We start from the raw sequence: 18,486 nt of genomic DNA, 5'->3' as shown, positions 1-18,486 counted from the left end.
TTCAATCCTGTTTGTGTTTCATTCATTGATTTATGTCCTTGTCGGCTGATTGGAAATCAGTTCCTTTATCAGAATACATCTCTGTTACTTGTCTTCTTCTGGCAAGATATCTTCTGATTCCATTGAGACAAGCATTAGTGTCGAGGGAAGATGAAACTTCCAATGAATTAATTCATTCAACTTCCGTATTGCGCACCCTTGTTAGTTCGGGTTGCGTGGTCTTCTTAATGTATCAATATTGCAAAAATGTATACCAAAAATAATGATGGCTCACCTATTAGGGTATGTTTTGTGCATTGTCTACATTATAAAAGAAACAAGTTTTTCCAGGGTTAAAGAAACTTGGGAAATTTTATTTTTTCCATAACTCTATTTGAAATGTGAATTTTCATTGCAGGGTGCAAAATTACCCAGGTTTGCTGCTGTTAATAACTACCTGGGATGGACCCAGCAAACCTTTAACCCCCTTGAGGATAGGCAATACAGAGGATGAACAAGTGAATCCATAACACTCCGCTCCTCTATTTCATAAATATGTAGGCAAATCCTACCCTTGTGGCAACCAACCCCGTTCTCCCTGAATGTAAAAAAACTACTCTCATAAGATATTGCAACAAAAATGAAAACTTTCCCCATCTTAGTAGGATACATGATATCCATACATTTTTAGATGCAGTAGTTTTTCACGGTTAGAAAAAAAATAGCAATACGTACCCCCAAAAAATGGAAAAGGGAGAAAAGAGCATAATTTTGGTCAGCCTGCTCCACAAAGGCTAATATGTAATGTACACTATTAGCGAAACTGCAAGTTTAAATTCAACATGGTATCTTTTTTGTTAATCCCGGCACCGAATGTCTCGTACGTCGTTTTTTTGAAAATGGAATTTTATAAATGCAAAATGGATGACTGTGAAAATCAGCACTAACCGTGCAATGACGGTCCCCAGCCAAGACCGAGGTTCTTCAACTGGCGATCCTGAAAGGCTCCAGCAGAAGGTTGGAAAAGCCACGAGTCTCACTATATCTCAGGGCAGCCAACTACTCTGGAATTCCAGGAATTTCTCCGGAAATGCATCACAAACTCCGGACCACCTGCTTAAACTCGAGAAATCCTGAAGTTTTACATTTTTTGAAGCAACCATATTGGAAAAGTACCATATTTCCAATTTAAATGCCTCAAAATTGTTCTCAAAATTCATACCATCGCTATGGCTTCTGTCATTTTTATTCAACTGTACAATAACCCAGAAGAATTCGGTAACACGAGTGCTATGTGAATCATTACAACTTCACAACTTCCGACGAATGATTCATCTTTTGCGAGTTCGGCGTTGCAATCGATTTGGAATTGATTGCATAGAAAACCTCTATTGCTTTAACAGTCTCGTTTTTTTCATAAGGGAAGTAACTATTATTAAGGCTGACTAAACCACCAGTTTTTGTTTTGAAACAAATCCTATCATTTCCAGGGTTGTTCTAAATAAAGTACTCGTACACAGCGCTGGTAAGTCGTAGCCATATGCCTGCTTGGGTTAAGTGCTAAATAAATGGCATTTTGGATGAAACCTCTAATACGAAACCCAGACAGTCACAGAAGTTTATTGGTTCGTATTTGACAAAATATCCCATGTTGAAGCCATTGCCAAAAAGACCGACATTTGTGCTTTGCACAACATCCAAGTGCGACTTCAGCGTGGAATTACTGATGGTAGAACACACGTAGAAGGACCCAAACACAAACATAAATGTATTTTCATTTTGCTGTACTTTTTCAATAGACTGCAAAAATGCAGTATTTTAATTAATGTACAAATGTTTGATTTAAATTTCCTATGCTTTTTTTTCTCTATTTTATAACAATGAAATGAAGTGAAACCTGAAGTGAGAAGAAACAGAGTAGTGCAAGGGAAACATGCTCGGGCCAAAACCCAGAGGTCATTGAATCAAAACCATTCTCTGCTACTCATTGACCCATACTACCATATAATTACACTGTAGAAAAAACCTATCTTTTATATATTATTAATTTGTCAAATAGTTCAAATTAATGTATTCATATTACTCTTAGTTTTAAATCTTGGCAAATGACATTTCTCTTTTTTTATTGTGAATTTGGAAAGCTCATTAAAATGTATGTTTGAATAACACTCAATTTTTTATTGGATTTGCTAGCGAATTGAATAGACAAAAACTAAAAATTTTCAAATTTCTTAGGTCTTTAACTGTGAAGACATTTTCCATGTTATTTACATCACATTATTGATTATTGACTTTGTCATTTCCTAATTTAGGCTCTACTATTTCGGATAGAATTGTGAAGTTAATAAAATCTTGAACAACATTCAATTTGCTTATACAGTTATAACTTGACACACAAGCGTTCCAACATATGATAAAATTTGAGATGCGAGAAAAATTCTGAGCAAATTTTTGACTTGAGATATGATATATTTGAGATATGAGCACACCAAATGGTTCCTGATTGTGAGTCGGTGGAAATTTTGAACAATTAAGATTTTTTTTCCATTGTAACATTGTGTTTTTTTTTCTCTCTCGGAAGGAAACAGATCAATTTGTATTTTGTTAATTTCCATGGGAAGAATTGACTTGAGATATGAGTAAATTGACATACTAGGTCAATTCTGCTGTAAGCTCATAGCTTAATGTATTACTGTATTTGAATAAAAAAACTGATTTTCAGAATGCAAAATACAATAATACTTGGATTACAATGATTTTTCATCTATGTTTGTGGACCAGTTTAGTTTGCTGTTGAGGTGAACACCCAGGTACTTCTCTGTATGTATACAGTACTGTATGTGTTCTCTCCATTTTATTAAATGTTTTTTTCAGTACAAACCAATGCCGGTTACTTATAAAAGCCTTAAACATACAATGCACTTATATAAACCTTCAATATACTTATATAGGCCTTAAACATAAATTATAATACAAAATACAGCACTGAATCAACTTCAATTTGAACAATTTCAACGTATGTACACTTTCAACTTATGAACAAGCGATCGGAACCTAACTCGTTCGTAAGTAAGGGAGCAGTACAGTAATACCTTGACATACAAGTGTTCCAACATACGGGACAAAGTTCAGATATGAGCCTACCAGATGATTCCCAATTGAGAAAATTAGAACAGATTTGGTGGGTTATTTTTAGGATGAAAATTGATTCATTTGTATTTTGTTCATTTCTATGGGAAGAATTGACTTGGGATACGGGTCAATTGACATACTTGCTCAATCCCGCAATAAGCTCTTATTTCAAGGTATTATTGTATTTGAAGTGTGGATTGATATTACACGTTAAAAAGTGTAAACATGATTCTCGGAATGCAAAATACAATTCTACTTTGATTACAATGATCTTTCATACAGAAATTGATAAAGCTAGCAAAGACGTCATTGGCCATTGCTTATCACAATACATTTGCATCTTTTAAGTCTATCCTTACGACTAAATCTCTGGCAAGAAGCTGATAGGAAAAGGGTTTCTGACCGATGTGGGTAATTGTGTTTTTAAGATATTCCTGCCACAAATTGAGCAGAAACGGGCTTTACTCCTGTGTGGGTTGTTGAGTCTTCTTTTAAAGTTCCATTATGTGAAAATGTTGGAACATTAACAGCGCCTGGAAAATGTTTTTGAATTGCGTAGCTCTTTAATTGGGCTGTTGTAGCGCATCTGTGGCCACAGACTGAGAAGGAAAACTTTGTTCTCCAGTGTGGGTTAATAAGTGTTCTTCTAAACTTTTCCTTTGGGAAAATGTTCGACCACAAACTGAGCAGGAAAACGGCCTTTTTTCTGTGTGTACACTTGTGTGCCTTTTTAAGTGTTGCAGTAGAGAAAAGGATTTACCACAAATTGAACACAAAAATGGCTTTTCACCAGTGTGGGTTCTTGTGTGGATTTTTAAGCTTCCCTTGTGTGTGCATATTTTACCACAAACTGAACAAGAAAATGGTTTTTCACCAGTGTGGGTTCTTAGGTGGATTTTTAAGCTTTCCTTGTGTGTGAATCGTCGACCACAAACTGAACACGAAAATGGCTTTTCACCTGTGTGTGTTCTTGTGTGGCTTTTTAAGGATTGCTTTTGAGAAAAGGCTTTACCGCAAACTGAACACGAAAATGGCTTTTCACCCGTGTGTGTTCTTACATGACTAATTAATTTTCCATTCTGTGTGAATCTTTGACCACAAACTGAACACGAAAATAGTTTTTCACCAGTGTGGGTCATTATGTGTTTTTTTAAGCTTCCCTTCACTGTGAATGCTTTGCCACAAACTGAGCATGAAAATGGTTTTTCACCAGTGTGGGTTCTTAGGTGGATTATTAAGCTTTCCTTGTGTGTGAATTGTCGACCACAAACTGAACACGAAAATGGCTTTTCACCCGTGTGTGTTCTTACATGACTAATTAATTTTCCATTCCGTGTAAACGTCCGACCACAAACAGAACATGAAAATGGTTTTTCACCAGTGTGGGTTATTACGTGTATTCTTAACCCTCCCTTCTGCGTGAATGCTTTACCACAAACTGAACATAAAAATGGCTTTTCACCTGTGTGGGTTCTTGTGTGCCTTTTTAAGTTATACTTGTCTATGAATCTTTGACCACAAACTGAGCATGAAAATTGTTTTTCACCAGTGTGTATTCTTGCATGCTTATTTAAGTTTCCCATCTGTGTGAATCTTTGACCGCAAACTGAACACGAAAATGGTTTTTCACCAGTGTGTGTTCTTGCATGATTATTTAAGTTGCCCATCTGTGTAAATCTTTTACCGCAAACTGAACACGAAAATGGTTTGTTAGCCGTGTGGGTTCTTCTGTGTATTTTAAATTTTCCCTCGTGTGTTAATGTTTTACCAGTAACTGTACATGATAAGGGGTTCTGCCCAGTGTGGCTCCTCATATGTGTTTTCAAAGAAGACTTTTCTCCAAAAGTTTTCCCACACTGAAAGCATTTGCAGAGTTTGTCACCGCTGGGATTCTTCATAACATCATCATCATCATAATCATCATCAAGCAACTTGTTGCCATCTGATAAAGGAGCAATGAAATGTTCTGCTCGGGATCCTTCTGTTGAGTTGCCGCTCAGAAGCTCCATCCCTCTGTTGGTCACACCCAGATAATCTTCACACTTGAAAGGCTCACCAGTTGACCATTTGACACATTCCACATTTTTGATTGGAGGTTCCTCTTCTCTTTTGCACTGTTGAGGGAACTCTGGCTCCTCTTCTTTAATCCGGGGCCAGGTTGATGTGGTTGCAGGCTCCGCCCCTCTGCTGGCCACGCCAAGAACATCTTTCCTCTTCACGAACTCACCAAGTGACCAGGTGAAATGATCTCGCTCCCTTTTGATTGGAAGTTGCTCATCTCCCATTTGTTGTTGAGGGAACTCTGGCTCCTCCTCTTTGATTTGGGGAAGCTTAACTTCTCCTTCTAGGTCAACAGACTCCTGCCCACCAGCACCAAGATCATTTCTGAAAGCTGCAAAGACACAAAAATAAATGATTAACAATTTTCCAATTATAAAATGACTGATTTTTTTGTTGACGGAAATGAAACCAAACGAAGGGCACCATACATTCATTTTTTTCAACAAAGATATCAAGATGGTGGCACGCACGGGTGCAGCGGATCTTTGCTCCTCTGTTTGGTGTTTTGTTTTCTCAATCTTTTCGTTATTTACTAACATCTGCGAGGCAAACTTTTTCTACAGTCTCCAGGATTTAATTACTCTCCAACACCAGATCCATCACCCACAAAATGGACGATTTGGAACTTCAGATTGCTACCAACAGCTTTGTGAGGAAGTACAAAATTATTTTCATCACGGAAACGTGGCTACACCCGCAAATCTCAGACGCCGCGATATCGCAAGCTAGGCGGACGCTATCCCGAAATGATCATTCTAAGTAATTATCAGGGAAAAGAAAGAGGGGGGGGACTTTACGAGGACAAACACAATTAATGGTGCTGCAACAGTAAGATCATTAACACTCACTGCTCCTCGGATTTAGAGCTCTTGGCAGTACGGTGAAGAACCTTCTATCTACCTAGAGAGCTAACTTTTGTCATTGTAATGGCTGTTTACATCCCACCGGATGCTTTGGCCTCCTGCTAGCAGCTGTAAACAAACAGCAGCTTGACCACCCCAATGGAGTCTTTATTGTCACTGTTCTTCCTGAGTTTATCCAGTACCTAAAAGTGTCACACCAGAGGAGCTAAAACTCTAGAACACGTGTGTCAAACCGATTGTTACGGCTGGCAGCCTGGGCACACACTATGTAGGAGGTGTGTGGTTTCTTTTCTCTACAGGTACATGGAGCTGTGGCTCCACCCCAGTGACAAAGCCCTGCCCAGGCCAACACAGCTGTGACTATTTCTCCATCATCCCTCCTCCAATCAAGATTCACTTCCTGCCCTTATTTAAACCCTTTTCATTTGTCAGTTCAGCCCTTGCTGACTTGCAGGCTTGATTCCTGACTGACTCCTTTGGCTGCCTATGATTGTAATTGCTGAGGCAGTGGAGTCCATTCCTTTCCAAGAAAGCACATGGTTTAGTGCAGAGTAAAGTTTAATTGTCCCAGCTTCACCTGGTAATGTGAGTATGTTACTCCTTTTTATATTTTGGATTTGTGTAGGCAAAGTTAATGATTTTGGGTTGCATAGGGGGACTTGATAAGTTTAGACACCCCGGGGTATACATATAGTTTGTGCATTTAGACACAGTTATTCCCCTGTCTAGACTTTTAATACATCAGTTCTGACAGTGGCACCCTTTGGCCTTATTTGCTGTACTTTGTGGGTGTTCATTTGGACACCTGTCTGGGAGTGTTTTTTTACCGTGTTTATTTGAGGGTGCCACTTTAATATCTCGTGCTTCCCCTATGTTATCCCGTAGTCTAGGTTTTTGTGAACTTTGTTGTAAATAAAATATCACTGAAGGCTACTTGCATTGTTTGTCTGGACTCATCCTTGACCGAACCCGTCTGCTGTGGTAGTTGCGACTCCCTGGTATATCTTACCCCAGGGGGAGTCGTAACATCGATTCAGCCGAGGGCAGCAGTGGGTCCTTGTCTTTGTTCCAACCAATAGAGGTGCCAATCAGGTGTCTTCTAAAATAAGTAGCACCTGACTTTGATTAACTAATTACAGTGGGGGGCCGTCAGGGCCTTCTCTGCTGGCCTAAGAAACATCTGAATCATATATTATATTTTGTCCATCAATAATGAAGAATATGACATATTTTACTCGTTCTTTTTATTGTAGCCGTTTCACTTTTATATTACTACTGCAGTATTAAACTCTTGTTCATAACTCAATTACAATGTGAACGAAAGGCGTTGTCTGAGATCCTTCAATTACAATATTATCAAAAGGCTTTGTCTGAGATTCTTCTTCTGAGGTTGGATTCATGCTGATAAGGAGAGAGATGCTCTGGAGGATGTGGATTCGAGGATGGAGAGTGTGAAGTCCGGAAGAAGACACCCCCCTCGGCAGCCGTGGACCAGTCCGCTTCTTTGTCAACCAGCGAATGAATATGCATTTTTGTTATACTATAACTGGGCAAATGAGGGTCTGGGCAATGTCTTTTCTCATTCTCCGCTTGGGACATCAACACTCAGCGGGCTTATTCTTTGGGAGGGAGACCCGGAGCTCTGTATGGATAAAGTTGTCAGGAATAAATCATCTGTGGATTAACTTGCTCAACCCTGGTTTGTCTTCTCCGATGCTGAACACGCTCCGTTGTTAGACGGGATAAGACAGAGTTAACAGCAAACAGCTAACAGAAAATAATTGAGAAGCACTGGTCTAACAATACTTAATAAATAATTCAAAATTGCATTCCCCCCTGGTTGCACTGCTTCCAGATGTGTGTTTTCATATTGAAGCATTTAACCCATCACATTTCAGCCATTATTTGTTGCCAGGGTCAGAAATCTGCCTCAAAGCCTTACAGTCAGTTCTGCGGGCTCTGCCGCTTTAAACAAGTGTCAATAAGACTGTTGCTTTACCCAACCAGATTTCAAGTTGGCAACACTACAATGTAATGTCGCGGGCGTAAGGATACGTCATTGCCTTGTTGCAGGCGGAGGGATACGTCATCGCTTTCACCAACTATGACGCCAGTCATTATCCAGAGCTAACAAACTGTAATTGGAGCGGGCTGCACAAGCAAATATATTGTTGCGTTGATTTAAAGCCATTTTCAAGACGGACTATGCCAGAAATAGGACAGGACAGGCTCGACTTTCATAAGTCTTTCATAATTGAAATCATATTTCAATTGTGGGCCATGTTCTGGTACCTGAAAAGCTCCTGTGTTTGTATTTAATCACTAAATGCTGCTAGGAAGTGGATTTTACCCCTTTTTCGGGCAATATTTGCCGGTAAGCCATTGACGTTGATCGCGTTTTTTTCCCTGGAAACTCACGTCTATGGCCCGGTTGTAATGTCTGAAAAGTTCCAGCATTCATATTTAATCATTAAATGCTGCTAGGAAGTGGTTTCACCACATTTGTGTGCATTGATTTATTTATTATTTTTTGTGTCACAGCTGTAGCTGCAGTCGGGGTTTTGGTACATGGTCGATTGGTCGCCGGTCTTTTGGTCCCCCGGAAGGTTATTGATAATTACCCATTTAAATCGTGGAAGACATTGCTAGCCCTTGTTACCTCAGCAGAGCCGGGGACATTGCTGGGGACCCTGGTCACAACCTATTCCAGCTGCTGCCATCTGGCAGACGCTACAGGTCTTAAGGACAGTTATTTTCCAACAGCCATCAGGGCTCTGAACTTGCTGTAGCACAACACACAATCCCTTCTGTGTAATAACTTTGGAGTGGGGTAACATGAAGGATGTTGGGCGGTGATCAGCCTCCGACTGGCTGACTGAAGGTAAGTGAGGAGACAGTGGGAGGTAAGTTTTTTTTCGTCTTTTTTCTTTGTTGGCATCTGCGAGGCAAACTTTTTCTGCAGTCACCGGGATTTGGTTGGGCCCAAAGGGGTAATGCGATGTATCCATCACGGCAGAATGCCAACGAGTCTGAAATTATCACTTATGTGGGCCTTTTGCCGGGAAAGCACACCTTGTGGAGAAACACTACCAATTTCGTCATACGCAGCTTGGTATGATTACAATTAGGCTTTTGTCGAGTCAATGATGACGACAAAGCCTATGTACGATTATTATTACTACTATTACAATTATTATTATTACGACAATTACAATTATTATTATTACGACTATTACAATTATTATTACTACGACTATTACAATTATTATTACTACGACTATTACAATTATTATTATTACGACGTTTACAATTATTATTATTACGACTATTACAAGTATTATTATTGCGACTATTACAATTATTATTATTGCGACTATTACAGTTATTATTATTACGACTATTACAATTATTATTATCGCGACTATTACAATTATTATTATTACTACTATTATTATTATTATTACTACTACTATGACTATTATTATTATTATTACTACTATGACTATTATTATTATTATTACTACTATTACTATTATTATTACTATTATTACTACTATGACTATTATTATTATTATTACTACTATGACTGTTATTATTATTATTACTATTATTATTACTATGACTATTATTATTATTACTATTATTACTACTATTACTCTTATTATTATTACTACTATTACTATTATTACTACTATTACTATTATTGTTATTACTACTATTATTATTATTAGTACTGTTACTATTATTATCATTAATACTATTACTATTATTATGATTACTACTATTAATATTATTATGATTACTACTATTACTATTATTATTACTACTATTACAATTATTATTATTACTACTGTTACTATAATTATTATTACTATTACTATTATTATTATTACTACTATTACTAGTACTATTATTATTACTATTACTAGTACTATTACTACTCTGACTAGTACTATTACTACTATTACTAGTACTATTACTACTATTACTAGTACTATTACTACTATTACTAGTACTATTACTACTATTACTAGTACTATTACTACTATCATAGTACTATTACTACTATCACTAGTACTATTACTACTATTACTAGTACTATTATTTTTACTACAAGCATTGGTACTATTATTATTATTACTACTATTACTATTATTATTACTACTATCACTAGTACTATTATTATTACTACTATTACTAGTACTATTATTATTATTACTACTATTACTAGTACTATTATTATCATTACTTCTATTACTATTATTATTACTACTATTACTACTACAACTATTAATACTCCAACTATTATTATTATTGTTATTATACAATACAGACGTTTCTTTATTTTTTTAATGGCGTGTGTATTTGAGAAATGTGTAAATTAGGGTACGGCTGTGTGAGCTGGAGTTTATTTTGTTTCATTAATTATTGGACCAATAGACGCAGTCAACGTCTTCACACATGCAAAATATTGTAATCCACGGGTAGTATTCCCAACAGCAGGCTTTTAAAATGGAATTGGGAGATAATAAAATGTACACATACCTAAATAGTCTCACATACATTGCAACATCAATAGAATAACATTTGGACACGGAAAATATAAATCACGCCGTGTACTGTAAACAAATGCTCATCAAACGTGAACCCACCTTCTAGTCTGTGAACAATAACTTTTGCTTGCATTAATTTGCAATCAACGAGGTGGTGGTGACGTGTAAGGTCCTCTTTTACGTCAAAAAGTTCCTCCTGCAACTTTGATGTCGTTGTTTTCATGGCGTCCATTTCGCACCATTTGAATTCGGCTTTTGTGACGACGTGTTGATGGAGACTTGTTTTTTTTATAGCAGCCAGCTAACGAAGCTAAATAAAGTTGCACAGTTATAAGATGGATGACTGATGTTGAATCCGTGAAGTTAATAACTCTAGAAACGTCGTCAATACCTCAGTTTAGTTAAGTGACGGAAATTAAAAGACAAATTAGACGGGCAAAAAGTCATATATTCGCAAAGTAAGCGCTCCCAATTCGGGCAATCTTTTTGCCCCCTCGGATTTCTGGTCAGTGGTGCATGATGGGAAAGACAGTTTCCCGTTATGCCAACCTTTCTTTCAAAATAAGACGTTTCACGTATGTATAATATTCAATCTATATTTGAAAATGTTGGGGTAAAAATCAATATTGGGAGACACATTGTGTCGGAATCGCTGATTTTTGTCGATATGTTGTGTTCTTTTTTAACGGAAATAAAAACAGTGTTATCATTCCTAAGGTTTATTCAAACTTTATATTTGTAATTTGAGTTATGATGTATGTTGCAGTCCACAAGTATCAAAACCCTGTTAATATATTGTTTGGCTTCACGTAATTTTCTTATAAATATGAAAACATGTTTTAATTTTAATTGGATTATAGTACATTCAATTTACAAACATTTATAAACAGTACATTTGGCAATAATTTCAATAAATCTTAACAAATACTCACAATATGTGACAGTTATTATTTATTTTATAAGAGGTAAACTTCCCACCAAATTAGATAAAGATCAGATGGACAGTTAAAAAATATTCATGTTCACCCAATTAGCATGCAATTGATAGATTTTAACATTAGGTGAATAGAAATTTAATGACTCTTATTTAACATTGAGTGAATAGGGGATTTTCTAAACCATTCAACCAATCTAATTGAAATTTGATGTGTTATTGCCACTTATAAAATAAACAATAACTGCCAATTATTGTGGGTATTGCTTTAGAAATGGAAGAAATATTGCCAAATTTCAATTCTCATCATGGATTGTCTATGCCTATAGTCTACATTAAAGTTATATCCCTCTGTTTTGATGATGCAAAGACAAATCAGAGCAATATCAATATAATGCTGAGATAGTGTACTGTTAGTTGAAAAAAGTTGTGAAAATATGAAAGACGGGTAAGGGTTAACTATAGAAATAAATAATATATTGTCACAAATGGATTCCTAGTCATATGGGGCCATATAGGCTATTTGGCCGGTTACTGGCTAAATAGCCCCTGTGACTATTTGACCGGTTACTGGCTAAATAGCCCCTGCAACTATTTGACCGGTTACCGGTTACGGAATGACTGCCTCTGCAAATGATTTCATTCTCTCAAGTTGACCCAATAAGGTATAAGTTTGATTTCAAGACACACAGATGCACCTTGTTTAAAGGCAACGAAACAATACACAAGATAGTAAGAAATATGTCGGATCTATTCCATATGCATTCAATAACTTCGGATTTGAGCAAGCACACAAAGTCGGTCGTGATGAGAATTTACCAGACTTCAGCTGAAGGAGGGGGTCAGAGTAGCCAGTGCTGGGAAATGTGTCCATCCCCCAGCCTGACCAGTTTGAATCCCTGGCTACTACCCCCAACAGTTAAGCTAGTTTTATTAACAAAGGGTCATGTGATCTAGGTACAAACTTTAGGCGGGAAAAGGTGAACAAAGAAATCCCTAACTCATAGGTGTCATGATGGAAATTTCCACTAGGCTGTGCAAGATTCTATCCTAGTAACTACACTAAATAAAGGTAGAAAGAATACATTTTATCCAGAAAATACTTCTCTCCAGTTTTGATAGGTTCATTAATAATTACTCTTTGTAATTATCAATAACTGCAGGCAGACATCTTATTCAATTATTGACATTTAATTAAATAGAATGGATCACGGATAAGTAACCTTAAGGGAGGAGATCTTCCAAAGTATCCTCTCAAACAGTATTTTGCGTACAGCTTTAAGGCATTAAAACAAAAACAACCACGCCTTCATTTGACCTAACAATCATATAACAATTACATAAAGAAGCCCGAAGTGCGTCACGAGTGTTATGGACATGGCAGAAACACCATCTTTGTTATGGAAATGGCAGATATCCCGAGTCCTTGCCCGATCAACCACCCTCACAGCCCGATACTGGGTGAGATGTAACGTCAACAAACCTTAGAGAAGAACATGTGCGAGTGGACTAGGGGGCAGTTTATGACCTCGAGCCGAACAATAGAAAGACTTTTAATGATTTAACAAAGAAATGAATTACTACACATATATGTATAATAGTATCACAGAATAAACCCAACATTCCCCAGTTTTTATATTATGTATGTTATTAATCATTTCTTAGTAATCACAAATGGAAATGTCGGTGACTGCGATTTTATCCGCTACTCCTTACTCCCATGGCTGGTCTGAAAGAGAAAGAACATAATCATATTTGTCCAATTGGTCCTCGGAATTACCGTACTCCTGGACCTCACTGTTTTCCCCGGTACGTTTCATAAGCAGAGATATAATTAGTGTAATTTAGAATTTGTAGGGGCAATTGCAGTAGTTATAAGTCGGCTTAGCAAGGAGCGCAAACAGGGGATAAGACAACACCCATACAATGTCAAGGTAGTAGCATATATGGCTACAGAAAGCACAACAGATTGGGCCAAATCCTTACATTTTCCAAAGGTCTTATACCCCCAGTCTGTGAAGCGGACAAGTCTGCTCCAGAATGCTTTTGCATATTGCGGTTTTAGGGTGTGCAGGCCACTAATGACCCTGGTTAGGGACCCATCGGGTGACGTGTTGTTCGGTATGAAGGTGCAACATTGTTTTCCAAACATTTTGCACAGACGCCCCCTTGCTCCGTAAGGAACATTTCCACCGCTATGCGATCCTGGAACGCCATCAGACTGGTAGCTGCCAGTCACTCCTTTATGGCCACGAATCCCTGTTCAGTATAATTTTCAGGGTTTTGGACATTGTACTGCAGGTAATTTATTATATCTACATTTTTGTTTGGGGACTCCCATCCTACTGCGATCTGATTAGCCAGCTTATACTCATCTGGTATGCCCCAGAGGATGCCAATCGCATCAATATATGTTGGATCTCCTTCCCTTCATGCCGCTCGACAATGTCCACACCAGATTTCTGAGCAGCCAATTGTATTTCCTCCACTGTAGATGGAAAAGCAGACACTGGTAAGAGCAGTGAGACCAAAGCACTTAGTGCTGCCACGTTTCGACAGGAGTCGTATAATTCAGGAGTCGAGTAATATAATTTATCTCCACCGCAGTTTGTTTTAGAACGCTGACACACCACGTCTCATTTATCGCCCCCAGCCTCAGACCATGCCCTGTAAGGTTTAAGCAGGTAAAATGATTAAACCGTCGAAAAATTGACTTCCTATTTACTGCGTAACAGGATAGACACTGTTTCAATATTTTTCTGTACAAGTAGGACACGTTTTTCATTTGTAAAAACACTTTCCCCAAAGAATAGTGATTGAGCGAGTTGTTATATCCGATCGTATTTCCTTGTCTGGTAGTTTGTTTTAGCCCTTTGTAAGATGGTTTAGTCTCAATTGAAACCCTTTCACCTTTCGCATATGGAGACGTCAAACCCATTATCAAAGAGTTCCCTATAGTTTCATGGTATTGCTTGCTGAAAAATAATCTTTCCAATCAATATTGAGGTGTTTCATGCATCTTATTAAGTCAGAAATCTTATCTTACCTGTCCTCTCAATGTTTCAACTGAGACCACCCTTTTACAAAAGTAGCCCCACATAGTGCTGGCGCCTGTTCTTTACACACCATTAACATCACCCAATTATCCCCCGTTTTGGAAATCCCTGTTTCAGAAATAAATTTCACAAGTTAATATGTCAGTCCAAGGTTTCCAATCTTGACCAATTTCTGCAACAATGTGTAAAGTTGCTTAAAACTGTAGTCTTAATAATATGTGCATTTCTAAGGAACATCCTGTCTATAATCTGTCTTAATATTATGCCTTTCCATGATGTCTATAATCTCTTCTCAACATGTCTCAGTGTTCAATTGTTGTACTTTTCCATGATTACTATAATCTCAACTACTGTACTTTTTCATGACATCATGCTGAAACTCAATAATAGCAACATTCACCTTGGAAAAATAAGAGAGTTCCTCGGAGCCGAGCGCGAGTTGTCATCTCACGCCTCGGACCTTTCCCAGCAACCGGTTGCTTCAAAATGTGACACAGTCTCATGCCTGTCTGTAACTTCACTCCCAATAAGATCAGAAGATATTGGCAGTGGTGGGATGTGAACCCACACCTCCTAAGAGACTGGAGCCTTAATCCAGCGCCTTAGACCGCTTGGCCACACAACCCTATATGAGTGTATGGAAGTTTTCCACAAACCTACAGTAATCTATCCCAGATCTCTGAGTGTGCAGTGGGACACCCGGCTGACTTGCAGGCAGGCGTGGCCTCAATTCCCAATAGTGGCGGTCTGATTGTGAGTCCAAATGGTTGTTTGTGCCCTACGGCTTACTGGTGTTGTTTGCCTTTTGCTTGAAGCCTGCTTGCTAGGATGTGTAGTATGGAATATGAATGAATGAAATTTACATTACATTAGCATGCCCAACTCCAGCCCTCGAGGGCCACTATCAAATTGGTTTTCCATGTCTCCCTCCATTAACACGCCTGAATTAAATAATTGGGATCGTTATCAAGCTTCTGGACAGCTGCCTGATGAGTTGACCATTTGGTTCAGATGTGGTAGAGGAGGGAGATATGAAAAATAGACCGCAAAGGGGCCCTCGAGGACCGGAGTTGGGCACCCCTCCATAGTTAAATTACTGACATTTTGGTGTCATGAGAGACACTAATGCTAATCCTCAAGAAGATTGCCAATTTTTAATGTTTAAAAATAGTAACATTGATATTAAATTAATAATTTTTGCCAACCTATGAGAAAATATACCTGACAATATTAAATTTGACAGTGATAGGGAATTTCACATTGAAAATGTATCCTTTTTCCACATCATACAAAGCAATTTAGTAACACACTATTTTGAAGCATAACCCCAAAAATAAATCTAAAATAGTTTAACAAAGTCAATTGCACATATGTCAAGCAATAAATATAAGCAAGCTCCTTTTCAATCTCAAAATGTTAAGATTGAACTTATATTACAATACAGTTTCTGACTTTAATCGTATTAGAACACCTAAAAAGTTTAGAGATGATGTCTATATATTTAAACAACTGCAAGCATTGTAGGGAATAAGCTTGTAACGTTTAAAGAAAGTTTTAATTTGAAAAGATGCACACGGGTAGTACGCTTGCGACAGCTTTTTGACATGTGGTATGATTTACTATGTTTTTACAATATCCGAAATCCACAAAAACCCACACAGGTGAAAGACCATTTTCCTGCTCAGTCTGTTGTCAAAAATTCAGTTGCCAAAAACCTTAAAATCACACAAAAGAACCTAGACAGGTTAGACCTATTTTCTTTGTCAGTTTGTAGTTAAAAATTCACTTGAAAGGCCAATTTAAAGCATCACAGAACGAATCCACACACAGGAAAAAAAAACCTTTTCCTTGACCAGTCAAAAATTCAATCACAAACAAAGCCTTAAAAAAAACACAAATTCTCACAGTTGTATAATACAAAAAAATCCTTCCACTCGATTTGTAAAGTAACATTAGCTATGAGCTAAAGTGCCAGTTTAAATTTGACATGGTATCTTGATTTTGTTAATTGCGCCGCCGAACGTCTTGTATTTGTGTTTTTCATTGAAATTGAAGTTTTTAACAGCAAAATGGTTGAATTCACCATGGATGTGACAGTCCACAGTCGAGACCGAGGTGCTTGTGCTGGTGGTCCTCAGAAGCTCTGGCAGCAGGTGGAAATCATAACGTGCCTCTGTATGTCTGCTTGGATTAGTCTGATTGATTAGATTTGTGAGTCAGCTTGTCATGGTATTGATAGGTTCATTACACTTTAATATAATTTTCAAACACTGCAGGCAGATATCTGATTCAATTATTGAAATTTAATTAAATAGGCATCTATGATAAACAATTAATAATTGTAATTTCTCGTACGGCTTTAAAGCCATAAATCAAAACAATTACAAGGTTATTGATTAATCCAACATGCGTAAGCAAAAACAACATCTGAAATTATAATAACAATGAAGGTTTTTAACAATAATAAAAAGAGGAAACTAAAAACAAACTTCATTTGAATTTAAACAATCACGCCTTTACACGGCATAACAATTCCATGAAGAAGCGAGAAGGGCGTCCTGATGTAGGAACACTATGCGAATGTTCCTGGAAGTGATTGATATCCATCTGCTGGTATCAAGAGTCCTTGACGGATCTTCGCTGCAAACCCAGATCAACAGTCCTCGGAGCCCCGGTCTGGGTGAGACGTCAGGACAACAGTCCTTGGCACGAGGACTCAGTGACTTGATACGACCCCGAGTTCTCTTCAGACAATTTAAAGAAGCTTTCATATAAAAATGATTGAATGCACACATATATAACATAATTATCGAATAAACCCAACAGGTAGGAATGAGAAGAAGCAGAGTGGCGCAGCGGAAGCGTGCTGGGCCCATAACCCAGAGGTCGATGGATCGAAACCATTCTCTGCTACTCACAGTCACTTGCTTATTTGCAGAAGCAAAATACCTCACTTTCAAGTGTTGCAGTGGCTGTGAAAAACTGATCTTTATAATTATTAATTCTTAAGATTAATAACTCACTTCACATTTTTCTTAAGGATACCCACCGATCAAAAATTGTATCAGAATTTAACGGAAATCGGACCCAATGCGTCATTTTCAGAGTATGGGAATCGGGTATAAGCTAAATTTTTTGATTCAATGAATGACATTTGGGACAGCCTGTTGGTGCGGTTAGCCCCACAGTTCTGGGTTCAAGACCAGGTCGGTCCAACTGTATGGAGTTAACATGTTATCCCCTGCGTGGGTTTCCTCCGGGTACTCCGGTCTCATCCCACATAGGACATTCTAAATTGCCACTAGGTGTGAGCGTCATTAGTTGCCATTGTGCCATCATGTTATGGGTATGTCTGGCTCGTTGGTCTAGTGGTATGATTCTCGCTTTGGGTGTGAGAGGTCCCGGGTCCAACTCCCGGACGAGCCCTGGTTTTATTGAATTATGATATATGATGGGGTGGGTGATATGGGACATTAGCCATCTAAGAAAAAAAGTGTCAGTTTAAGAGCACCTCTAGCTTGTTGGCCAATACTTCAATAAACTCCAACATTGGAAGACATACTGAGGCAGATATAATGAAAGTTAAGGCCGCGTCTGCAGAGGCAGGGATGCAACAATTTAGAGGCCGGAGAGTGTTACTACTCTTCAGGCTCCCCAAAGCTATTTCCTGCTGAAAAGCTGCTTCAACTGTGTTTTTGAAAGAGATAAGACAAGTCATAAAAATGGGAGGAGTTAATACAAATGAAGGAGGTGGAGTTCAAAACGTATTGGGCACATTTTAACCAATAGGTGTAAATTAAATTCTATTCTAGTAACTTTTAATACATCAGAGTGCAAAAGGGTGCAAGATTAAATATAAGAATACAATTTATATTTCACATTAGCCACCTAAGGAAAAAAGTGTCACC

General features: G+C 37.8%; 1 protein-coding gene and 1 non-coding gene across 3 annotated transcripts; one reads left to right on the top strand and one right to left on the bottom strand.

Annotated features, from left to right (window-relative positions):
• Positions 1-1,583: 1,583 nt before the first annotated feature.
• LOC144213364 (uncharacterized) lies at positions 1,584-11,079 on the bottom strand. 2 transcript variants are annotated; one of them, XM_077741792.1, is made up of 2 exons: positions 10,688-11,079; positions 1,584-5,503 (listed from the first exon to the last, which is right to left on the bottom strand). In XM_077741792.1, the coding sequence occupies exons 1-2, from the start codon at positions 10,818-10,820 to the stop codon at positions 3,675-3,677; spliced, it is 1,962 nt and encodes a 653-aa protein (XP_077597918.1). In that variant the 5' UTR covers positions 10,821-11,079; the 3' UTR covers positions 1,584-3,674. The 2 variants fall into 2 exon arrangements, 1 of the variants encoding a protein (XP_077597918.1); XR_013329942.1 differs by lacking the exon at positions 1,584-5,503 and adding an exon at positions 7,263-7,677 and having other exon boundaries at positions 10,688-10,801.
• A 6,853-nt stretch (positions 11,080-17,932) lies between these two features.
• Positions 17,933-18,004, top strand: trnap-ugg (transfer RNA proline (anticodon UGG)). Its single transcript has one exon. It is a non-coding gene; the product is annotated as a tRNA-Pro (tRNA).
• Positions 18,005-18,486: the final 482 nt, after the last annotated feature.

The sequence above is a fragment of the Stigmatopora nigra genome, chromosome 20 (assembly GCF_051989575.1).
Source record: "Stigmatopora nigra isolate UIUO_SnigA chromosome 20, RoL_Snig_1.1, whole genome shotgun sequence".
NCBI classification, from domain to species: Eukaryota; Metazoa; Chordata; class Actinopteri; order Syngnathiformes; family Syngnathidae; genus Stigmatopora; species Stigmatopora nigra.
This window is presented reverse-complemented; position numbering and strand designations above follow the sequence as displayed.

Excerpts from the sequence above, each read along its gene's own strand:
- LOC144213364 (XM_077741792.1), bottom strand. The coding sequence starts at position 10,820 with ATGGACGCCATGAAAACAACGACATCAAAGTTGCAGGAGGAACTTTTT. Across the intron at positions 5,504-10,687 it reads TATTGTTCACAGACTAGAAG|CTTTCAGAAATGATCTTGGT; the intron begins GTGGGTTCACGT and ends GTGTCTTTGCAG.